The sequence below is a fragment of the Cheilinus undulatus genome, linkage group 10, assembly GCF_018320785.1.
Source record: "Cheilinus undulatus linkage group 10, ASM1832078v1, whole genome shotgun sequence".
NCBI lineage: Eukaryota > Metazoa > Chordata > Actinopteri > Labriformes > Labridae > Cheilinus > Cheilinus undulatus.
In genome coordinates this window covers 16,547,992-16,573,531 of record NC_054874.1, presented here as the reverse complement: position 1 = coordinate 16,573,531, position 25,540 = coordinate 16,547,992, and the positions used below count along the sequence as shown (strand labels likewise).

The 25,540-nt window shown below is 37.9% G+C and overlaps 1 protein-coding gene across 2 annotated transcripts in view; it reads right to left on the bottom strand.

Annotated features, from left to right (window-relative positions):
* Positions 1-1,138: 1,138 nt before the first annotated feature.
* The window catches only part of trappc11 (trafficking protein particle complex subunit 11), a 35,881-nt gene continuing 11,479 nt past the window's right edge, over positions 1,139-25,540 (bottom strand). Inside the window, exons 1-30 of one of the 2 annotated variants that reach the window (XM_041797179.1) lie at positions 21,358-21,812; positions 19,247-19,475; positions 18,878-19,047; positions 18,369-18,439; positions 17,950-18,064; positions 17,497-17,596; positions 16,346-16,419; positions 14,963-15,059; positions 14,214-14,347; positions 11,966-12,107; positions 11,606-11,699; positions 11,393-11,472; positions 10,753-10,831; positions 10,399-10,453; positions 9,601-9,746; positions 8,596-8,657; positions 7,614-7,746; positions 7,132-7,262; positions 6,398-6,523; positions 6,114-6,307; positions 5,864-6,012; positions 4,776-4,897; positions 3,942-4,061; positions 3,743-3,808; positions 3,430-3,586; positions 3,214-3,325; positions 3,030-3,121; positions 2,223-2,356; positions 1,598-1,765; positions 1,139-1,510 (exon numbers count right to left, since the gene is read on the bottom strand). In XM_041797179.1, the coding sequence (XP_041653113.1) occupies positions 1,466-1,510; positions 1,598-1,765; positions 2,223-2,356; positions 3,030-3,121; positions 3,214-3,325; positions 3,430-3,586; positions 3,743-3,808; positions 3,942-4,061; positions 4,776-4,897; positions 5,864-6,012; positions 6,114-6,307; positions 6,398-6,523; positions 7,132-7,262; positions 7,614-7,746; positions 8,596-8,657; positions 9,601-9,746; positions 10,399-10,453; positions 10,753-10,831; positions 11,393-11,472; positions 11,606-11,699; positions 11,966-12,107; positions 14,214-14,347; positions 14,963-15,059; positions 16,346-16,419; positions 17,497-17,596; positions 17,950-18,064; positions 18,369-18,439; positions 18,878-19,047; positions 19,247-19,450 (3,372 nt within the window). In that variant the 5' untranslated portion in view covers positions 19,451-19,475; positions 21,358-21,812 and the 3' untranslated portion in view covers positions 1,139-1,465. Of the gene's footprint in view, positions 1,511-1,597; positions 1,766-2,222; positions 2,357-3,029; positions 3,122-3,213; positions 3,326-3,429; positions 3,587-3,742; positions 3,809-3,941; positions 4,062-4,775; positions 4,898-5,863; positions 6,013-6,113; positions 6,308-6,397; positions 6,524-7,131; positions 7,263-7,613; positions 7,747-8,595; positions 8,658-9,600; positions 9,747-10,398; positions 10,454-10,752; positions 10,832-11,392; positions 11,473-11,605; positions 11,700-11,965; positions 12,108-14,213; positions 14,348-14,962; positions 15,060-16,345; positions 16,420-17,496; positions 17,597-17,949; positions 18,065-18,368; positions 18,440-18,877; positions 19,048-19,246; positions 19,476-21,357; positions 21,813-25,540 lie in introns of those variants that run through there. The other variant, XM_041797180.1, reaches the window with a different exon arrangement.

Here is a 25,540-nt window from a genome sequence, read left to right as displayed (position 1 = left end):
CCACAATACTCGCGCATTTCTTTTGGGTGTTTACTAAAACTCTTTTTATTCCCATTAGACACATAGTGAGAACAACATCAATGTAATTCATATTTAGTCCTAAAGACTGCTTTTCCATTCAAATGACCAGAAATGTCTCGCTATCACAAAGCCTTTGCAATTTTAATGTGTATCCATAAGAAATGCAGAGCTCAGTAATTCCTCAAAACACATAACTGATTCTTTTATTTCCATATACTTGAATGGATATTTTCGCATACTTATTGTATATCACTCAACATTTAATATCTCTGTTGTCCCCCCCCCCCAAAAAAAGGGTAAATTACAATATGTGTAAATTTCAAAACTGTTTTTGGTTCACAAATGCTTCTTATGGAATTTAAGTTTTTTTGTTTTTTCCATCCATCCATCCATTCTTCTTCCGCTTATCCGAGATCGGGTCGTGGGGGCAGCAGCCTAAGCAGGGAAGCCCAGACTTCCCTCTCTCCGTTTTTATTTTTTATTTTTTTCAAATGTCAAGACCGCCCATTATGTAAAAAAAGTGCAAAGTTCTACATTTCTCATTCATGTTCTTTTACTCAATTATGTTTATTGTTAAAGTATTTACTTTAAATTTCTACTTGGGTTGTGAGAAACATTAACAGTTCTTAATTACAAAACTTGTTTCAAACATATTTAAAGCCCTAAAAATACTCTACACTACAGAGGCCCCTTAGAAGACAGATTCACACATTTTATTTTTCACTTTCCCATAATGAGTTATTTCTGGATGTTGTCTCAAGTTCTTGAATTATCTATCTCAAGATACCTATACTGGTTTCACCATGATTAAAATAGATCAGTTTCTTGAGATCTTGAGAACATTACTGAAAACAATCAGTTATTTAAATGGAAAAACAACCCAAATAGGCATGAATATGCCAAGATTTCAACAAGAAAAAAAATATGTTCTTAATCAAGGGAAAATTGATTAAAATTCAAAGTCTGACTGCATGTCTTCTTGAACTTAGAATGGCATTATATATCTTTAAGAGTGTGCTTGAGTTGTACTTGCAGCAGATTTCTAAGTTTACATTCTGTCACATTAGCAGTGGAGCATTGTTTTATAAATAACATTCACAAAAAAACATGAGTCTAGTTTACATCACAGCAGTTTAATTAAAACTTCTTCACATTCACTTTTCATTTTTTACACTCCACCCAAATTCCCATTTAGTTCAAATCACAATCGCACATGATTTCCAATCATTTTCTGTCCATCATGCTCATCATGTCAACACATTCACTCTGAACATAAAAAGCTAGAAACAAATCTGATGTTTTTTTCAGAGGTTACGTTAATTTTGCAGAACAATGTGAAACAAATAGTGTTAATAGTTTAATTTTTGAGGAATCTTACATTTAGAACAACCTACACAAAGTTGCCATCTTGTCATATTTACAGAGAACGTTTTGTGTTTTCTTATTATGCTGCAGCGATGGAGGCATCATCCAGCTGACGACCCTGAGGCTGAGAAGATAAGAGAAAATAAGAACCAGTTAATGAGAAAACGTTGAAAGCTGACTGTAGAGATGTGTATTTATGTGAGTTGGTTACCTTGACAAAGATGCGTTGTGGCAGGAAGCGTCTCAGTGAGTGTGTGTTGGTGGTCGGGCAGCGCGGCAGACTGATATTGAGCTGTGGTAGTGTTTGGTAACCGGCCATCAGCGGGTAATAGTTATACAGCATCTGCTGCTCAGAGCCAGGAAGGATACGCAGGCGAACCTGTACAAAGAAGAGAAAATATCACAACAAATTCATACATTTCTAAAGTATATATTCTTCCATCCAACAGTTAAGCAGCAAAGGGTTTTAAAATTGAAATTCAAATCAGAAATAAAATTTTGACCCAGTGTTAGGCTAATGTCAAAGTTTAAAGGATAGATTTTTGTTTTTAAGGAACTGGGAAGGGACTTTCTGAAGATCATAAATCACAATGGCTGCAGGCATTGCCTTTTTGTTTGCTCCAGAAATAACTCCAACTGTTTTATGATTGAAAAATTATTACGATAACAACCATGAAGTAAAAGCATTTGAGAAAATTCTAGAAGGCTTTAGACTGTAGTTTGGATCAGAAGCAACAACACACAGGTATCTTATTTGAATTGTATCATTTGATTGTGCAGAATTTGTAAAGCAACCATACCATCTTTTACCACCCAGTCTTTATTTTAAGTTATACCTGTTTGAGTCCAGAGAACATGAAGGCATCTGAAGGTTCGACAGCCATTTCCACCTCTTGTACCAGCGCCGTTCTGTTCTCTATGTGGTAACGAACTGAAAGAGACTCTCTGACTCGCCCAAATGACGGCAAATCTACTCAGAGACAAAGGTAAGAAAAAAACAACTTGAACATATAAAACACAGCTGGCTGTTACAGGCCTATGCATTCAGGAAGTAAATAAATAAATCTAAATGCATGAAATGTTTGCATATTATGTGTATGGTTACAGCTGAAAGGCCGGGTGTAGACTGTTCAATTGTAAAATGGTAATGGTGGAATGTTAACACTACGTGACTTGAACTGTTGACGCCACACAACCAATGCTCATGATTTGTGAGCTAAACAGGAATGACAAATATCAATAAAGTTTCAGTCAAAGGTTGAAGTCACATCTTTCAGTAAATGTCCCTTATGTATGGCTCAAACACGGACACAAATACTAACCCACAATTTGCGGCAGCATAATCAGGAATAAAAAGCCCTGAAGTTAGAGAATTAGCTCATGGCTCTGCTCTCCCTGTGTGAGTGACCAAAATTTCAAACATGCCAGAAAGTCATCTGACCAGTTGGAAGCAGCTGATCAGGCCGTGATTGGCCATTGTGTCCTGCCAAATTTAGCCTAACTTCAAAACCAGTCATACCACTCAAATGGGGCCAGAATTAACCTCAAATTATAAAGTGTACTCCCAACCTACAAGAAGATACTTGCACAAAGCACTGTGGGTCATAATGTGAATTGTGCATGTGCCGTGTGTGTTCACTAACCAGCGTGGATATAAAGAGGGACAGACTCAAGGATGATGTGAGGTAGAGTGACTGTAGTTTGGATCAGAGGGCTGTCTGCACTTGAAGATTTCCTGTACGATAGAGTTTTAAAAAGTGAATTATAGAATTTACAGGCAGCTATAAAAAAAAAACAACTTAATGACAAATCTGTGTATGTACATACCTCCTCCATGATATCAAGTACTGCCCTGTGGCAATGGTGCTGTTGCTGTTGGTCTGTGGTGGACAGCGGAGACAGAAACATTCGCTGGCACACTCACCTGTCTGCAGAACAACTGAGCACAAACACACATAACTGGTATTTACATCTCCTATTGTATTCAAAGGATGAAAAATTAAATAAGTCTTTTTATTCGGACCGTTAGAACTTTTCCAGTACCTTCCTGTATCTGCGACTGAAGCCGAGGTGTGTTGCTGGTCAGTGTGAGCAGCTGCAGAGAGGAAGAGGTCAGCAGCAGAGGCCAGGGAGACGATGACGAGATGTCCGTCATCAAGAGGAAGGGGATGTCCAGCGTCACTCGGTCCAACGGCTCAAACTGCAAACACAAAGACACACAAATAATGAAAACAAGAAAAAAGTAATGTCTACTGCTGCGCCATGCAAGATTTGAAAAATTCTGATACATGTTTTACACTAGCAGACACACTGTAAAGAATTTTGTCAATGAATGAGCAGAGGATCAGTTTCAGACCTTGGTGGACACAAACTTGACAGACACATCGAATGGGATCACCGTCTCGATGGACACAGTCTCATCCTGAAAGACAGATGAAGAAAAGAGGATTAAACCGCATAAAAACCGGAAACATCACTACACAACACAACCAACAGAAATGTTAACATCTGAGATGAATGACAGCACTGTCTGGATGTCAGGTGATCCTCTTCACCTTGTGACACTTGCACACAATCTTCCGTCCTTCCACTGTGGTGTCGATGCTGTAGGCCACATGGAACAGGAAGATCCTTGGTCCGCATGACTCACACTTTACATATACACACTTCTCCAACTGCAGAAAACGAAAAACACGAGCCATAATGACTGGGATTGTTACTTTCAAAGCAGGTAGGTGCAAAAAATCTTATAATTCTTGAATAACATTGTCAATTTTTTTAATGGTTCGATACTTCTCAGTACCTTGTGTTTTAAAACAGTACTATCTCTGCTATTCTAACAATAGTCAGAATCGGGAGGAATGACTCAACATCAGAAATGTAATACTTTAATTGTTTTGCCATGATACTGAATAGGGTGCCAATAAGGGATGGACAATGTTGGACTTTGGCCGATGTCTGATATGCAGATATTTACAAATTAATTTTAGCCAATACCAATATCAATAATGACATTTAAATGTTGTTCAGACCTAAAACTTTAGTCCTTAAAACACACAATTTATTGATTGAGGATGAACAAATAGACACATTTCAGTCCTGATGTAGGTCTGTTGGTCCAACCAAAAACTCTACTAACTTATCTGTCTGTGCAGCTAAAACTTACAGCTGATATAGGCAGATGTTTTGGCCAAAATATAAGTCGTCAAATATTGGCAGAAATTTCTGCTGATGCAAGTGTTTCATTTTTTAAGCTAATATCTGCAGATACCAATATCATGCTGGTAATAACATGCATCCCTAGTATTCATATTCTTTGATTTTTTTTTGCAAGAATCATACCAAAGTTTTCAAAAAGTACATTATTTTCTGTAGGCGTTCATATATACCTTTTGTCCAGGTTTAAGATCTCCTAGAGGAATGTCAGTGACCAGAGCGGGAGCAGAGTCATCACAAACCTTGGAGCCATCCAGAGACACATGTGTAGTCTGGCCCAGATTGGCATCCTGACCTGGACAGAACAATCCAGACAAATGTCAAATAAAACTATGGATACAATGAAAAACATTTGAAATAAAGAAATGATTCTAGTTCAGAATTCTTTTTGAAGTTTACACCAGTTTACTGCTATTTGAATCATTTCATTTGTTTCTGTTTTTGATTTATGTTGATATAGTCTGTTTGGATCCATCCCAGTATTTTGACAACAGACAATAAAATCATTAAACCAACCGATTAAGTCTGTGATAGCAAAAGAAATCGCATGTCTAGGAGCCTTTGATCAATGTTTTTATGAACGGAGTGTTGTGGCTTTGACCAATTAAAAAAAATAAAATAAAGGCATCTTACTCCCTGAAGGCTGAATATGCAACATCCCAAATATTTATGCAATTAAATTCGATACACTCTATTGAAATATTAATTGAAGCAGTAATGTCCCAAAAAGAGAGTATTTGTTGTTCTCAGCTCTGTGTTCACACTGGTGGGGCAGTGTTTCCTTCAGGTTGTTTAGGTTTTACTCAGAACCTGAAACATGTTTTTCAGACATGACTTTTCCACATGATCCTGTCCTCTGTAACTGCTAGTCCTGCCACCAAGTGGGGAAAGAGAGACTGCCGCCCTCATGCAGGATAGGGGGCATAATGTGAATCCACATTAGTACAACTGAAGGAGAACTGACAGGCATACAAACAGAAGAAATAAAGATGTTCTAAGGCCTCATATAGCCATGGACTTAACTTTGAGCTGCAGAAATTAAGCAATGACATTAATCGCAGTATCTTCATTTCAGATGTTTTATCAGAGCTTGTCTGAGCTGAACTCCCTGAACATGACGTCAAAGGAACATGGTTGCAGTGGATATACTGTTGATTTAACTTCTAATCTAGTTTGTTTTCTTATTAAAGAATATGAATAAGCCCAGTATTGGTGGTTGTGAAGGGTGTTTTGGCTGTTTATTGGTACATTTCCAGCGTACCTGGTTTGAGGCCAGCTGTCAGTTTGACATCCTTTGCCATGCCCTCCTCCTGTGACTGGATAGTGAGACTGATGCAGTACATCTCGTTGTGGAGGGCAGGGGGCTGGTGACTCAGCTGAACAGAGATTTTTGGAACCCTGGAGATGATCCTAAACAACGAGCAGACACAAACAAACGTTGACATTTCTGAGAACAAGAGTCTGAAAAATAATCGGATCACTAACACTCCAATTGTGTTGTGAAAACTCACATAGTGCTGTGCTGCATAGTCACGCTGTCCCAGTCTGGCTCCTGACGTGCCTCGGCACTCCGCCCCCATCGACGTGACGACCTGCTCACCTGCAAGGCTTCATGGGAAGAGGCTGCATCTCCACCAGCCCCTCTCCAGCTCACAAAAACACAGCGGCCCCGGTCACTGCCCAGCATCACCTCAATACCTGTCATCTAAATGTGCACACACACACAAACACACAGTAAAGTAAGAGGCACACAGGAACACAGTCACACACCTACAGTCAGACACTTTTTTCTCACCTCAATCTTCTTCCCCACATCTTCCGTCTTTGCTACAAAGCTGAAACTGAAGCATTTGGTTTTTCCTGGAAGCAGGCTCATACTCTCCTGACCTGAAGACTCCACCACACACCACTGGTTATACTCCTACACACACAAACAGAGCAACAGACCAATTATGAGTTAAAGAAATGGCCGAATATGAAACTTCTATGGTCTGTTTATGGGCGAGAATCTGGTGATACCAAAGGTATCTCAAAAGCTATCATACATTTTTTTTTCATGAAATACAGCTATACTTTTAGCATCATGCTAAATTGCATTTAAAATGATAGGCTTGTATTTGTATTTAGAATAGAAAATACTTGTTGAATGCAAAAGGCAGAAATATCATTTTTCTATTACTTTGTGTTGACCAATCAGAAAACATACAAAACACAATTGGTGCTTTGGAGTGCTTCTATGACTGCACATAGCCCTGTTGCACAGAATTTGCATATACAACAATGCATAGTGAAACTTAAAACTGGCTTAAGTGAAGAGAGGAGACGTGTTACCTGTTGTTGTTTTTTGTATTTTCATTTAATTACAGAAAAAAATAAAATCTGGCTACAGTCCTCACATGTGGGGCTTGTTACAATTTTATAAGTTTGTATAATATTCTGCCAATTAATGTTCAGCCTGTACAACTTTCACTTACTGAAGGAATTTTTAATGTCTTCTTCTAAACCATGTCTGGATTGTGTGGTGTGTACCTGGTTACTGAGGCTGACGGCCAGTTTGTTGAAAGAAACTGGATGAGGACAGTCGGCTCGGAGGAAAACTTGGAGCTGGATGGGCTGGTCTACATGGAAGCTGGGAGACTGAAACTTAGCCTTACACTGGACTGGAGTCAGAAAGAAGAAGACGGAGTTTAAATATGTTCATACAAAGAACAACCAACACTTTCAAACAAACTCATTTAGTATTTTATTTAGGAAATGTGTGGTGCAAAAAAAAATGCCTTGAAACTTTGAACGCCTTATAAGCCTTTAATTTTAATGGTAAAAGAGAAGAAATTAAATCAGAATACATTTACAATACAACACATTTTACTCTACTTGTATCTTCTTCATATCAGTACAACATAAGCCTGACCTTTGTTTTAATTTCCCTCTCATGATGAACAAAGACAAGGGTTAAAATGATATTATAAGGGGAAAACTGTCAAAGTTTAGTTGATTGTTGGATAACTTACTGAATGGAATGTAATCCTGCACTTCTACAGTCAGCTCATTTGATCCAGCCAAAGCCATGCGGTCGCTCCACAGGGACCTGGCTGCACTGACAGAGGACGGATCACAGTCTGGCTCAGGGTCAGGGACCTCGTTCTGAAGACAGAGAGATGATTAAAGACTGACACAGTTTAAGGTTTGCTCATAAAGGACAGCTATGTTTTTTCTTAAAGAAAGAGCTGATATTCCCAAATTAAATTATTTAGAGATATGGTCCAAGTCTCAGGTGATATGTGAAGAGTTACTTGGATGATTTAGACTATGCATGAACACAAATATTTATTTATATATGGGTATTTCGATACCCAGTGGTAATCCTTAATGTACAGATCATACAGAGATGGTCTGGGATGCCTAATCCAGACTGGTTAGGTAATGTAGATGCTACAAGAACTGGTACGCATTAATGACCATGCCCTCAATTGACATGAGCTGCGGTGGTCTGCCAGTAAATGACAAACTTTGCCTTAATATTAAGACTTCCTGTAGTTTGACACATTTATAGTAACAACAAAAGAGCAAAGAGGGATAAACTGGCGATATAATGAAGTAGTTTCATTACGTGGAAGGAGACTGCACCAGTGGTTTGCTATACAGTCCTGTACTGTGTGCCTGTAACTGGATATAAACGTAACTATCAGCTCAAGTTCACTCACTGCAAATTTTCCAGACTATTTCCTGCTGAGTTCTCATATCAGCTCATAACAACTTCATATGGAAAATTTACAAGCAGCATGGAAGTAAACACTGAAGGTAAAGTTGGAGAGGACTTTTAGCCATTTGCTTATAAACATGCAGCTCACTACAAAAAAAATTTGGCAGTTTTCAGGGGCTTTGTGCATCTGTAAAAGCACCACAAATATTTAAATCTCAGATGTTCTATGAAATCTATGAATGGATGTTGATTTAGTCAACTTGTGTAGAGAAAGATAAAGTTTCACTCACCATGAGGACTCTGAGGAGATTTTTTTCAATCCTTGACTTCTGTTCCTCCTTCAAAGTTGAGGCTAGAAAAAAAGAAACAAAGTTAAACCCTTCCTGTTTTATAACTTCATGTTTTCCAGTAAGCCCTCTGGTCCATGTCTTGGAAAATCTATCTTTTTTATTTTTTAAATCCCTAGCACAAACATCCACACAGATCAGTATCATCTTTAAAACAATAAATAAAGAGAAATATTTAGGGGGTTTTCTCTCTACTTATCCTAAATACATATACATACATACAAATCCTTATAGAACAGAAATTACCGATAATGGGATGCAGCTGTGCTTTACAAAACATAACCTTTATATGGATTTTACTTTTTTTGCTAGTAGTTAAACAGTTTGGGTTATGAAAAGCTCTTTGCATCGGACAACGCAAGCCTGAATAGATCAAAGCTGGACTAATGTGTGACGGCATGTTTCACCTTTTTTTCCATGCATTGATTTCCTGCACAATACTGAAGCCTGTTAAAACACAGGTGAGTGATCCTATGAGTAACACTAACAAAAAAACAAAACCTTTAAGATACCAAAGTTCTCTTCTCCCCTTACAGATTCTTTTTTTCCTGGAGGAATCTAGAGAAATGATAATTAAATACATCTTAATATTGTTGAAGGCCACATGAGTGAAATGCTATCACAATGCTGCAGGAATCTCCTGAATCGGAGTCAAAGCAATAATAGTAAACTGCATCCTCTTCAACCTATTAGTAGTGGACAGCGCTAAAATGGTCTAAAGTGAATGAATCCATAAAAATCACAGGAAAACTCTGAAACAGTGTCTTGATTGCACAACAATTTGAAAGTATTGAAACATTTCAGTTAGTGCAGTTTAGACAGTGAGTAGGAGGTTGCTTGCAATTTTTTGATGAAAGTAAGATACTGGTTGATTTTTACTAGTAACATATTTAAGCGTAAAAAAAGTGTCATGCTTAATGTAAGCCCTCAGTATCTCTTGTTGCTCACCTCTGCCCAGCAGCTCCATGCAGTAGATGATGTAGTCTTTAACACTGGCCATCAGAAAAGCACAGCGCAGAGCCGTAGTCAGTATGGCTGTGAGAAGGCCCCACCATCTCTCTGTGCGATAGTCACACATCACGTAGTCCAGCAGCCTGACAAAAAAACCATACAAGTACATACATTGAGATATTCAAATGAAACACAAGCTTAAATGAAACAATCTTCCTGTAATTTTCCTTTAAAGCTCTGTTCAGACCAAAAATTTCCCTGTAATTCAGTCTGTCAAGTCACCTACAGCCGATCTTAGACAACAAGACATATCGTGTTTCAACAGCTAATCAGTTCCTTTGAGCTCAGAGACGAATTTGTTTAGTCACACCAGCTCCAATGCAATATTTGAATATGTTATAATGTGACAGTTTCAATTTCTGAATTTGCCCTCTTCTTCTTGCAAAGCAAGAGCCCTCAGGTATTCAGCTGAATTACTCAAGAATGGCTCCAAGGTCTCCAGGTCATCTTATGTTTATGCTTCTTTTTGACAAAAGCAGAATAGCAGCTATAGCGAGTAACTCACTATTACCATCCACATTCAAATAAACACAAAAGGCGGTTTAGGGGGTGTGCTGCTGATTGTTAATCACTAAAATTATGATATCTGTTTAATGTAGGAACAAAAATAAGTCAAATAACCTTATATGGAGTAAGACAAAAGGTCAAAAAATGAGGACAAACGCGAGGGTTAACAGAGTGTTAAACTTTCTTTACATGCCCATCATTTGTGTGCGTGTGTTAGGGTGAACTCACTTCAGAGCTTTGGTGTAGTCTTTAGCGTGGTAATACTCCTCTCCCATTTGCACCACTATAAAGGAGAAGTAGAATAAGATGAAGTTTAAAAACAAGGAGTAGATTAAAAAATATTTATCACAAAATGGTTATTGTTGAAATATATATATATGAAAAAGCATGTTTTGGTATAGTTTGCTCAATATGTGATCAGGTAACACCATCAGAGTTAATACTGTCCTTATTCTTTCTGTGATAAAGGAGGAGCAGGAATGACTGAAGTGAGAATGCATTTACTGTAGATTATTAGGAAAATACAAGGCCATGAAAAATTTTAAATGTGCTGGGAGATGATGAGCAATTAGATCAACTCACTGAGATGACTCTTCATTCGAGGACACTTGTACTTCTTAAACTGGGCGACAGCATTACTGAGAAGAGCTATTATCAGCTCCTGTAGCAGCAGAGACAGAGAAGAGTGGGGTTTTATAGAGAAGTAATAGCTGACAGAAGCTACAGGGTGAAGACATGGTTAGTTTTCACACTGGTTATTTTTTTATTTGTGGCTTTAATGAGAAATTATCCATTTCTAATGGCATGAAGTTAAACAGTTAAGTTCATAAAGCATTTTGTTCATAAATTGTTTAGAACAATCCAAAGCATCACTACTGTGGTGCTCTCATTGTCCTGAACAACAATACAGGTTTTAATATAATGTCTACAATTTAAAAGATCAACCTATGATATGTTCGACAAACCTACAAAGCCTCATGACTTTTTTGGTGTTTTCTGTGCTGAGTTGGTGGAAAAAAATGAATTAATAATAAATGATATAGCTACAAGTTGAGCATTCGTGGTGCTCTTTAAAATCAGCCTTAATAGATGGTTATGCAAAGAAACAGAATCTGCAGAATTTTGCAGAGATTTTCAAATATTCCAGAGAAAAAAGATAACTTGAAGTTTGCCTCAAAGCAAACACTAAGAGCATGTTCATGTGTATTTTACGAAATCTTACAGAATGTGGTACGTCTCTCTCTTTCATCTGTAGGGCCAGAATCCCGTTCTTCTCCTTTTCTGCGTCTGGAGGATCAATGCCTGGAAAATAGTTACAGAAATCATGTTTTACTAGTAAGGTAATATTATGATGGAGTCGCTTAATGCTCTTCTAAACAGCGTGTCTTTTCTCACACTTTCAGATTGGACAACAAACAAGATTGTGTGCGCATACTCTGGTGTCCTTGTCTCCAGAGTCTCTGACCATAGAAGTCCAGCACTCCACTCTGAGTTTCTAGAGGTTCAGAAGACGGATGATTTGCTCCAGCCTAGAACAACAAACAAATTCAATCAAACGGTTAATTGGTGTTTTGAGGATACGTTTACAAAATAAACCAGATTTTAAAAAAGTGCAATTTATTAAATTTATAATTTAATATTTTTTAAAAAGAATGGAAAATAAGGAGCTGGCAGCATTATGTCAACTACTTCAAAAGAAACCTGCAGCCAGATGCAATACCCCTCCAAATAGTCATGTCTGACCCCCACAACCCAGGTCTTACAGACTGGCAGAAGACTATCTGTGTCAGATCACCTGACACAGCTGTTGTGCCTGCTGTTTCCTGTCCTGACTGTAACAAGCAGCCTGCTGGTAGTAAAAACCAGGATTCTGCGTCTGGATGGCTGTGAGGCCCAACTTTATCGCTTCATCAAACAGCTCACCAAACGACTGGAACCTGACAGAGAGCAAAGATAAAGAGATAATTAGAGACATCATAGTGTTTGTCACAACAATACATGTACATACAAATCAGCCTCCATGGAGGATGAAGATGAATGCAAGAGCAAACTGTTCACTGATAAACTTTAAAAGAAGACCAGACTGGACTAGAAAATCTTTATAAAGCTCAACAGTGACCACCCACTTATTCAGCAGTTAAACTAGAGCTGCTCATGGATTCAATTTAACTTTAATAATGATAGAAGTAAGGATGATGTTGATAGATGAAGCAGCTGTACACCGACAGATCGACAGCAGCAAGCCTTAGATGCTCATAAAAACAGGAGCAAAGTGTTGGGAATTTGCAGTAACAGCTATGTAAATGGATTATTGTAATACTAGCATTAGCAAAAAATTATGTCAATAAAGAGAAAAATGTATTAAAAGTGATTATAGCAATCCAAGTTGAGCAGTTCTTGAACAAAGCATTTGATTTGATGCAAAATTGGGATTAGAAAGGCAAAGGTAGAAGACTTTGCACAAATTTTTTCTAGTAGTGAAGAAACTACACATCCAACAATCCTAGAAATCCTTTAGAAAATAATTTAAGAAACAACTGTGAAATTCAATGGTAGCTGCCAACAGCAGGCTCCAACATCTTTGACATTCAAGGACTGTGGAGAGTGTAGCCTTTTCCCCAGGAGAAGAATGAATAAACCACATGTGATGAATGAATGGGATTCTTCCTTTTGAAACCACACTGTTAAAGCTCTGTTGTCCCCAAGGGGCGATCCAGTTTGCAACACAAGTTCACACAGGCAATAAATACCATTAAAATGGCACAAAAACCTAAATATTATCCATATCATACATTTACTTCAGTGGATGTCAGAGTTTCTGTGCAATGGAAACAATGTCTGTGGCCTGTTTCAAAGCCCATATGCTGATGGAACAACTGACCTCAGATATCGGTTTGATTTGGCCCTCCTAGACTAAGTAAACCTCCTCCTTGTTAACATTCAGTCTAAAATTGCGCAAGACCACATTAAAGGCAATGCTCACTACTGCTACTTGTCACTGCAGTGCCATTACAGTCATTCCATTATATATATATCTACAGCAAGGGCTGTAATTATTTGGACACTGACACAATGTTTATCATTTTGCTTCTTTCGACCACCACAATGGATCTGAAACCAAAACAATCAAAGTGTGACTGATGTGTAGGTATTCAGCTTTAATTTACAGGGTTTCTCAAAAAAACATTTTTTTGAAACCATTTCATTCCATCGATGGGAAGAGAAATGTCTGGAGAAGGAAAGGAACTGCTCATGATCTAAAGCGTACAACATCATCTGTCAAACATAATGGAGGAGATGTTAAGGCATGGCCATGTATGGCTGCCAATACAACAGGCTTACTGCTTTTTATTGATAATGCAGCTGCTGATGTAAGTCATAAGATAAATTCTTAATTGTAAAGAGCTACACTCTGCTCACATTTAGCCAAATGCTGCAAAACTGACACGACAGTGCTTTACAGTGCAGATATATGACGGCCAAAAACATACCGTGAAAGCAGCCCAAGAGTCTCTGAAGGCAATTAAATGGAATATTCTTCATGGCCAAGACAGTCACCTGATCTCAACCCAATAGGGCATACTTCTCAGTTACTGATCACGAAAGAAAAGGCAGGAAGACCCACAAAAAAGCAGCAGCATGAGGCAGGCTGACAAAGCATCTCCAGGAAGGTCAGTCAGAATTTGGTGATGTCTATGGGCTTCAGACCTTAGGCAGTCATTGACCGTGAATGATTTTTATCCAAACATTAAAGACTGTGGTTATATTTTCAATTGAGCTCCTGATAATAGAAGTACTCTGAATAAAATTGCTGCAATTCCTAAATGGTAAATAACATATTTATGTGAAATCTCTTTAATATAAGTCTAGACAAAGCCAACACTTCAGTCAAACCTTGACTGTTTAATTTAAAATCCACTTTGTTGGTAAAAAAAAAAAAAGAAAAAAAAAAAAAGCAAAGTGCTAAAAATTCTTTCACTGTCCAAATGATTACAGAGATAAGCATATGAATTGATATACAGTGTATGTCCAGTATATCTTACTGTTTAGACATCCATGCAGCGTGCTCAAAGGCCAGTTCAGCACTGCCAATCTTCTTCTTACACAGGTCGATGTGTTTCCTAAACTGAGCTATAGCATCAAGAGGAGTGTTGTGTTGGAAACATAGACGGCAGATCTGAGGAGACAAAATAAAGGAGAGACATCAGGGAGTGAGGAATAAAAGGTGGTTCCAGGGCAGTAACTGCAAACTTCAGACATTTTTCTGGTGTATGAAAGTTAAATTTACTTAGTTAGGCACCTTTCACAGAACTCAGACAAAAACTGCTTCAAAAAATTGAAATAACAAGAATTATAATAACACAATATCATAAGAATGAGGAACACAGAGGAATTACAAGTGTTCAAATTTCATAAAACGCCCCAAAGCCAATTTGAAAAGATGAATCTTACACTCCATATTAGAAGCTTTAATAAACCCTCCTTATTGTCATTGCAACAGAAGAGTCCCAATGTGTCAGAGCCAAAAATTCAATGCAGCAATAAGACTGTTGACAATTCAAATATCACTATGAAAACCTATGCAAAAAAAGTCTTTTTAATATTAACTTACAACTGTAATGGAAATAGTAGTCTGATCAAAATGAGATTAGTATAAGGAAGACAAAAGACTGCAGCTCATCTCTCACCGCTACCGCTGTCCTCTCAGATCTTGTGCTACATTCAGAGAATTCAGAAATCTACAGCAAGGTGTCAGTCTTCTGTATCAATACATAAAATGATAGAAATGTACCTTGTAGTTGATGAATCCAGCCATAGTTTTGATCTCCAACATGTTGGTCTCGTGAGCTCTGAGCTCATGAACAAGACTGTATGCAGTTCTGTAGTACCTATGGACACAAAAAGCTTCCTCAATAAAGCAAAGTTTAAAGTGAAACACTACATGAATCTATCATAACAGCAACATTAAAATGTAGGCTAAAAGGCTAAGTAGTCATTGCTTGATTTTAACACTTAAATCTCTGCAATACAAATGATCCATCAGAGTATTCCCTTGTAGTTTCATTTTTCTGTCAAGCCATCTCTCTGAGTATTTCAAAGTGTTAAACATCCCCTTATCCAAAAATTTATCAGAAGTACAATTCCTATTTTAATCTATTTTAATATTTTTGCTTTTTGTTATGTCATTGCTTTGTTTATCTCTATATGGTTTATATTCCTAAAATCTGTAAAACTATAGGTTATCTAGGCAATTTTCTAGCAGTAATGGCTTAAATTTCAAACCAAAATACACTGAATAATGAGAAATACAAATCTCAAGATTCTGACTGTCTCTGCCATGTATCTAGCATGTATGTTTCTTGTTTGTTTTAAACAAAATCTGACATAATGGGAAGGAGGAAAAATAAAAGAAATTTAACAAAATATGACGAGGAAGTCTTAACTGTCTGGGCAAAATTAAGAAGGCTCTAGCTACTTAAAGGTTGTTTTTAGAAAAAAATTAAATGTAATATTTAAACACAAATTAAAGCAGCCTCCTTGAGGAGGTCCATGTGCCTCAGATAAAAACGTAACTCAGATGTCTTAAAATGTTCTGTATAGATTCACTTTATGCAGAGAAGTTGGGGTTCTTTGATATTTCAAAATTTTTGCACATTAGTTTTACTTGTTATAATGAAATATTCAGAGGGCAATATCAACAACACACAACAGGTATTTTGCAAGACCTTCCAAATTACCTATGATAACACTTACTTTGAGTTTATAATAGCATTCATGGTGAACCACTTAGCAATCCTTTTAAATTTTGATTAAAATTGCAACATAGGCTACAGCAACTCTTAAATCCCAAACAGTGCTATATCTCTTTAATCTGAAATGTGTCAAAATACCAGTTTAATTGAAACGTTTTTCAGCACAGAGGTTATGCTCTTCACATCATCCAAACATTTAAGTATCAGTTTTTAGAACAGTTTGCAAAAGGAAAAATCCTACTTTCCTGATATTTGCCTATGCTTTTCTTAAATTGAGGATGGCATAAAAAAGATCATTCAATTCAATGACGGTCAAAACAAAGATATTTCATTTAAATTATTCAGCCCTAACACTTAGTGTAAAAACACTACACATGATTCTATGTCACATAACCAGGGGCTGATCACAAAAAACAGCTTACTTGAGGGCATTCTGGGTGTCCTGTTTAAGCTCACTGAAGAAGGCGATTTTAAACTGGTGTCTGACAAAAAGCAGCTGGAAAAAAGCAAAAGATAAAGGAGAGATAAAGAAAGAGGTGAAAAAAATAAGGTGAGTTTACTGTTCTGTATGTTTACAAGCACAATTAAGTTCAGCTCTAGTTATAGCTCAATTGGGATATTTAGTTAGATTACAATCATTTTCCCAGTACACAAGCATCAAGGGAAGTATGTCTAACTTCATAAAAGTAGGAGGTAATGTTAGCCCTGTAGTTGTCCTTAGCAGTGGTTCACAAAATCACAAAATATTTATGCTTTCCAAAAAGACAAAGATAAATGCAAGATAACTGGTTTATTTATTTTTTATCCATCACTGTAAAAAAATACCCTCAAATTGAGTTCAATGTAAAATAAAACCACTGATAACGTGAGATATTTGCTTAAATGTAAGTGATGTGTACAAAAACTCCTAGAAATCTAAATGTGTACATGAAGTTTTGTGTAACAAAGTATGCCTTAACCATCCCCAGGGATGGTGTGGTTCCCCAGTACCTAGGGCTGTCATTTTTTGGGTCACAGCCTGAAAAGTCTGGGAACTCCTGGTCCTTGGCAAGCAGTGAATCAGCTATATGAAACAATGAAAACATGTACAACTTCATTGGTTCATGTTATGGGAGAGTTGTACCTAGTCCACACCTTAATTTTGGTACAAATGCCATACATGGTAGTCCTTGTGGTGATATTCAAAGGAGGATACTAACCCAATGTCTGCCATGCTTGGTATTCACGCCATTCGACTTCAAAATCCCAGCCTAGCACAGATACTTTGAAGCATGCACAGAACACCCAGTCCAGTTTGGTTCCAATTGAGGTGTATGCATGCAAATGTAAATCTATCTCCATTATTAGGTGTGTTACCCCGACTTCAAGAATTTCAGGGTGTTTCAACCCAATTAACATGTTTACATGCATGTAAGGTCCCATTTTAGTCAGAATACTACTAATTCTAATTTTTTAACTGAATATAACTAACTGTCAGATATCCAAAGGTCTTTCTTTGACACCTTTGATTTGCAGGTTTTATGATTTAGTGGATTACAGGATATGCTGGCGTTCTTGTGCATCCTCCTCCTACCTGATGTGTGGTCTTGTTGAGGAACTCTTTATGTGACTTGACTCGACGGATCTCAGTGTAGTAGTATGTCTGAGCATGTTCATAGAAAGCGTTCTCCAACCTAATGAAGCAAAGGGAAAAAATAAACCTTCTTATGATATTAAGAAGAGGATTAAAAGTATGCAACTGTTGTAACTGTTTTAAAAGTCTTTGATTTGTTAAAGTTTGTAAAGCCTATATCAAGGGCCATCATGTCAGAACATGAACGCAAATGTGGATTTTTTTTCCCCCAAAACAAACAAAACATGAGTTTAATGTTCAAGACAGTTAATATTACTGATATGCATTAATAATACATAGCTTTTAAAATGCAAAGCACAAATTGATGGCTGTCATGTTGACCATTAACAGTTCATGAATCAAAATAATGTTCAAAATTATCGATCTAAATGGCTTTGGTCAAGATGCAACTACCTTATAATGTAGCCCACTAAGTGGTCGGTGTGTGGGAGCACAAAGAGACTCTTTCCAGACAAATCGCAGGTGTTACAAAGAGCAGCAGCTCTCTCTGATGCCACCAAGTCCTCTCCTGTATATAAAGAAAATAAGTGTGTGGTGATGAAGCATGGATAAAAGAGAGCCAGCTTTATGAGCTTAATTGCAAGGAAAAATTCTGGTCTTGGCTGTCCACAGTGTTCCTGCCACATGACAGCATTTCTGATCATAAATACTGATGAACATATTAATAATTACAATGTCAAATCAGAGCTGCCCTGACCATCTTCAGAGCAGATTGGGTGGGGCAGGATCACTCTCAACAAACCTCACACTACTAGAAAATGTATATTTTGTACAGAGGTGTCTCTTGAAGATGACTTTGTGAAGATGTTTACCTGGAGGTAGAGGAGTTTTCTTCTGGATCAGAACCACAGCCACCTTGGTGTTTCGACCCTGAAGGCTGGTCCTAAAGAGAAGTGAACAGAAAAGCAGGCCAGATTCACTGCCACTGTGGGAATGATAAAGTAAAGCTGATCTCTAAGCAAGAGTCACCTGAATGAAGTCCTATTCATTTACAGTTCTTAATTTCAAAAAGGGCTGAACAACATGTTGTTTAACCACCATATGTGTAATGTGCAACTGTGCAATAGTCAAATTGCAACTATGTCTTCCATAAAAAAACGGTCTGTTATCACCTTCTGTAGTCCTATAACTGGCAACTGTGCATTTAGAACCCGTCTGTGTTCTCTGCATGTAAAAGTGTGCAGGCTCCAGGTGACAATCGATCTCACAATATACTTGCATGCACAAATAAATGAAGCTACAGTTATTTAGGATATTTAAATGGATATATAACTGGAATACTGCCCTCGTCCCAATATACACTGGGAAAATTGACATGTACCTGACTATTTCCACTTTAGTTGCACATTCAGACTGTTTCTCTTTCCACTGTGGGTCATCCCAGTCCAGCTCATAAAAGAGGACAACCAGAGCTGGAACCAGGTTCAGATGTTTGTTCATCCAGCCTGTTTTCAGGATGCCTTTAGGAATGTACCATTCATATGAGGTTCTCTATATAAACAGAAAGTTTAAGACAAATGTTTAGAGACAATAACAATGCAGCACACCTCACATTAAGACAACAGTTCTCCTACCTCTTTTCTTTTTTTTTCTTAGCCTGTATATGAATAATCTGCAACTGAGCAGCAAATGCAAACTCTTAAACTTGCCTCTGCTAATAAACTTTGAGGCCTTTCTATTCACTGCTCACCTTAGTGCGACATTTGGGGTACTCATGATCTCCTGGAAGGACTTTGAAAGAGATAGGAACTCTGTCAGCTCGCCGGTTGGCACAAAAGGCGTCCCATATGGCCCTGTGCACAGCATTATAGACCACATCCAGGCCAGTCAAAGCCACAAAGGCCATGGGCCGACAGCAGAGCTCAGGAGGAAGCTCCCACTGGGAACCTGCCATCGTCTTGTTCTAACAGTAGACTCACCTGTACAAGAAAGAGTACAGGAGAATATTCTCTTAGTTTCTCATACTGTACAGTATGTTCTAGTACAATAAGAGCACAGTGTATTGTAAATGATCAATAGTGCTAAGCAATTTAACTCATTAATCCGTAGTACTTCTACAGGGCAGATCGAATGGAGGTTTGTACATCATTTAACCTCAGGATGACTTTTGTTTTTTCTCTTTATTTTCTTATACATTGAATTGTGTTTTACAGACTTTTTTAAAATAAAAGATTAGTTCATGTGCGTCTGTGTTTTTTTACAGTGTTTTATGTGCTTTTGATGTATTTGAGGTAATTAACAAGCCTCCTAAGAGCATTAAAAAAGTGATTTCTACTTAGTATGGGTTGTTCACATTTTGTACAGTATTGTGTGCTTTTCTGGATTTCTGCATAGATTCAATAGTGTTCTTTTGTGCTTTTTATGTGTATTTGAGTTTTAAACTTTAATATGACGGTGTTAAAAATTAAACAGTGCTGATAATTGTTTCAGTACCACAGATGTAAAACTAGGCAGACATCAAATCTTGGGTAATTTTAGTTTTCAACAATTAAAAATCTTGTGAAAGTTGCATAGGCTATATTGTCTAAATTAAGGTATTGTTGGGTTCTTCTGGAGTATTTTCATGTATTTCAGAGTTCATTTGCATTTCTGTATTTTTTTTGTTTGTTTGTTTTGTTTTTTAGCAACAATTGTGCTCTGGTATGGTTCTATGTATTTAACAGTGTACTTTGCTGATTAATATATATGGATTTACATGATTAACAATGTTCTTATGTTTGTTTTTGTTGAGTACATTACGTACTTTCTTCTTATCTAACAGCAGTCTCTTCACCCATCCGCCATCAGTGGCTCTCATTGTCTAATACAGCCACAGGTAAGATTTAGACTTCAAGGAAAGATTTCTTTAACCTGTCGTTTCTTTTTCCATAACATCCCAGAGAGTAGCCATTCACTTATTGATCCTCAGTTCAACAGCAGAAAGTAGCAATAACTTTACTTTTGGTCATTTTAGAGCCGAAAAGGAAAAGATCAAGGAGTGATTCATGTATTTACAATGTTCAGGTGGACATCATATGTATTAAAGTGCTGTGTGCCTTAATTATTTACATAGTGATGTTTTGTGTTTGCAGTTTTTTCTATCATACACTGTTCCCATTTTTCAATAGCAATTTTTTTCTCTGTGTATTTATGTAGTTATTCTTTTACAGTGTTATATACAGTGTTTTTACTCTTTACTGTGTAGTCCCGTGCTTTTTTGTATTTCAAAATATCTATATGTGAGATTTTTTACACTATTGCTGTGTGGTCTTTATGTCTTTCAATGCATTTTATATATTTTTGTGTGTGACTTGTCTGGGTGTTCTGAATATTTCTCTGTATCTGCTTATTTCAGTAAGTGTGCAACACTTTGGTTGTGGTTTTTCAAAACGTGTTAAAAAGGAGACTGGATTTGATTGGTATGTATTTACAACACAAAATCCTTCCTGACCCACCAAGCTAACAGAAAATGCATTTATAGAAAACAACTTGCAGGTCACAAGACTTGAGGTTTAGCATTAGCTTCACTCAGTTATTTCAGTAGCTGCAACCAGTGACAGTCAACTGTTTACATCCAAGCCGAATCCTTAATATGGAGACTTATCTTACTCATATAAACCGTGTTTTTATAATAACAAAGGATGATAAAAATGTCTTTTCCACCCAAACAAACACATGAATAGAAACCGTTAAGGCAAAAGCGGAAGTTAAATAAACTGACACGGCTAATGCTACTAGCAGTGCTGTCATCCTCTTAGCACCGTCAGAACACGTAATTCAAAAACACAATTAAATAAAAAACATGAAATTATGATAACATACCTCAGTCGCATCACTCAAAACAGAAGTATAGCGGTGTAAGGTACAGCTAGTCTGCCTTGCGTTAACCGGCTAGCTGCAGATGTCTATCAAGGTTAACAGTGAGCTAGTTGGGCGAGGTTTACTAATTTAACATCAAATAAACGTTACAGCCCGTCTTATAATACTACCCGGCTTCGTTTAAGCCAAGACCCAGCTCTGGTCACCATCTGAGAGACAGTCATCCACGTGTCAAAGTCGACAGAAGCAAAAACTAAAGCATAATCTTGCAGCAGTGACTGAAGCAAAAACAAACTAGCCTGCTAGCTACCTGTAGACCTGGCCACATACTCGTACATCCGGGTGACATTTCAAATTAAAAGCGGTACAAAATAGCTTACATATTTGTTGGTAGAAAGAAAGGCAGAAAAGAAAAACTATCTTAAATCTAATCATAACAATAATTATAAAGAATATTGGAACCGCCTCCTTCTTTGACCTTTTTATAGCATACTTTATTTTAGACTTTTTACCTGCCTGTATGGAAAGCTAAATAATAGCCTACTTGTACTACTACTACTACTACTACTAATAATAATAATAACAATAATAATCATGTTTATTTGGGATGGATGGAGCATTTAAAACTTAGCTTCGACTTAGACTCGAGACTAAGTTAACATATTATGGAACTATGGAATGTGTATTAGGCCTATTATCAGGAACAACCATGACAGCCTAATGGATTGATAATTCTAATACCACCGCTAACAACTTTAATGATAATGAAATAAGGAGATGTTTTTTGTAGTTGAAGTTGAGCAGCTCTTGAATTCACTTTACCATTAATGATAATAATAGACAAAGGTCCACAGAAGCAGGCTGTCCACACCAACAATCCAGGAGAAAATAGGAGAAATGGGAACAAACTCTCAAGAAGATGGATGGTCAGTTTTCAAAGGTCAGTGGTGGTGTGGTTATGGTAAATTCTCTGGGTTGACTGAAGCTGTGGTGGAGTGGCCGAATGTGAAATATTTTTATGGGGGCCAGAGAGCCTGGAGATCACTTATTTACTCCTCTTCCATACCCTTTGGGACATAAGGCTCCTGTGTCACAATTGTACGGTAGGGGGTTTTGGGCCTCCCAGGTTTTCTTCTGCTTGGTGGTGTCCATCTTAAGGCAGCTTTTGTGACTGGTCCTGCTCCATTTTCAGCACATGTCCTTGCCATCTCAGCCATCTGTGTATAATGTCCTTAATGATGCTCCAGCTACCTGTTTTCTTGTAGTTGATGGTTGGAGTTTTGTTAGTCAAAATGATCTGGCATATACATCTTAGGCATCCATTATGAAAATAAACTTCTCCTGTCTGTTACTCTCCAGTTCTCAGAACCATACAGGAAGACAGACTTCACACTGTTGTAATATATGAGCATCTTTGTTTGAGGGTCATTGTTTGGATCTCCAGATGGAATGGAGTAAGGAGAAGGCACCCTGGGTCTTCCAGCCATTCAAATACATCCCTCACGTTTGAAGGTGTTGATGCTGAGTCAAGATGTTGATTCTCACAGTTCTACAGTGGTTAGCTGAAAGGACACAGGGATCATCAGCAAAGTCAAGATCCTCTAGCTTGAAGAACATGGTCCACAGGTCTGTCTGCTATCATGTTTTTTACAATCCAGTCTATGGCAACAAGGAAGAGGAAAAGAGAGACAGGTCAGGTCTTACACCAATGTGCACAGAAAACCATTCAGACAGAGTGTTGCACTCAAACATTTCATAGAAAGCTATGAAGATGTTAATGATTTTGGATGTTATTCCACAGGAGAGTAGAATCCTCCAGAGGATCTTTCGATGGACACTGAAAGGCTTTCCTGAAGTCTACAGAGTTGGTGAAGAGGGGTGTTCCATTCTTGGCACTGCTCTATGATGTTTGCAGAATGATCTGGTCCATGTATCCTCTTCCTTTCCTGAAGACTGCTTGCTCCTCTCTAATCTTATAATCAATGGCTGTCTCCATACTATTGAGAGGGACTCTGCAGGACACCTTGCTTTAACCAGTTATCATAATTCTTGTGTCACCTTTCTTGGGTGTTTTGACAACAAGACCCTTGGACCAGTCTACAGGAACGGTGATGCTGTTCCAGATGTTTTCGTATAAGTCTGTCAGAACTTTGATGTGCTAATGTCCGCTTTCAGCCTCTCAGTACGAACAGCATTTATGCAACCTGCCTTGCCACGCTTTAGGCCTCTGATAGCGTTTCTGACCTAGACAGAGTCAGGGGCTGGTGTTGATTTTTAGTATATTGTCTTTTGTTGTGATGTTGGCTGGTAGTTCTTGCTCAGTGTGATTGAGCACATCCAGGAAGTGTTGAACCCATCTAGTTTAGTTTATTCATCAGGGGTGTTATGGGATTGATCATTCATACATAGTCAATGAAAACATGGCTGCACCAGATTTAGAAAGTCGCTGGTTTCCATCTGTAATCCCACATAAAAAACTGACACAAAGCATACATAAAACTCCCTCCTGACAAGACTACAACTGACAAGACAAGGTGAAAAGGAGTCTGGCTGCAGACTTCTAGGGTGGGGCTTTTTGGCTCATCTGCTGCACACCTCTACAATGGGGCGACCTCTTAACCTTGCAAAGCAGATGGATATGCCTGTTTCCGTGTTTCTCGCTGATGAATCCACTTTGCAAAGCTCCTATCTGAACCGTTTGGGCCCGGTTAGAAAGAAAGTAACAGGGCCAATCAGCGACAAGGGGCAGTACTTTCGGGTGTGGCAGAGTCGTGACGTAAGCAAGGAGCAACAAGAGGCTGGTGCCATTATGGTGGAAGACATTAGTGTGGATGCCAGTTTTATCAGAACTTGACAACATTTCTTCGTTAAAAGAGGAACAAAGAACAGCACTGAGTTGTTTTCTTTTCAAAAATGACAAAAGTCGTGCACTGACGTGTCTGCGGTTGCCATGGTTCGCATTATGCAGTTCTCTATGGAGTTTACTCCTTGGTAGTGGCGCAGCTCGGTAGCGGCTACGACATCACGTGTTTTGTTGCTCTGATTGGCCTGAAAAGATGTGACATACAGAACATTTATCCAATCACCCTCCAAGTTTTTTTTTCAAAGGATCTGCCCTTTTCCAAACACTGTCCAATGAGTAGTTTACCAGATGACTGTGTGAAACACGTCCATGTGGCATGCCAGGTTGGCGACCTCGCCCATGGGGCAGGAAATTACGTACTAACCCATGTTGAGGCTTTCCTTAGTTTGTGATGTGTTATTTTCAATTTCATCCCCCTCCCCCTTACCCTAACCTAACCTTTAGGGGTTGGGTGCCAAACCCTAAGCCCCTTTGGGTTTTCCTTAGTTTGTGGCATGTTATTTTTAATTTCATCCCCCCAGTCAATTTTTTTTATTATTCATAGAATTCTGCTGTTGTGAAAAATAGCCACATACGTAACCTCTGACAGCGAGTGTACATCACTTCTTGCCCCATGGCCGAGGTTGCCCAATTGTAGAGGTCTGCAGCCAGATCCTCTCGGGACAAGGTACATAAATTACATCTGGCTGCTTGCTCATGCTCTAATGTACAGAAACTGCCATCCTTGAGGGATACGTCTGTTTTTTTTCTTGCTTTCGTGTTTCAGTCCTGGCTAAATCCGAGCATGTACAATTCACCGATCCTACTCTATTTTACAGTGCAGAGGTATGGGGAAACACAAAACCTCACTTCAAACACTTTTCATACTACAAAAGAGAAATGAAAATAGTTCATAATGTTGGTTATCAGGTACACGCTAATAATTCATTCTTTAAGCCTAAAACTCAAAAAATTGACTTGTGAGAAGTTTCTGTCTCACCACTTGAGAAGTTAAACTGTGAAGCAGATGAAGTGCTGACATGAAACAAATTTCAAGCATTATTCTGTTAAAAAAAGGAATTAAGAAATAATTCTCAAGAAGTACCATGATCAATAATTATCACAAGGTGTTAGTTGCTATTTGGATTAAATTGTTGCTGTAAATATGTATTTAGCTGTAGTAAGCATGTAGCCTAGTTTGAATGGAAAAACACTTGTTTGTATTTTCTGTATAAGTAATATACTCACAGTATAAGGTTCAAAATTGATGGTAGAATTGAGATCATCTTATGATTGCATTTAGGAAGTATTGATAAAATTAAAGTAGAAATTAAAGGGGTAGAA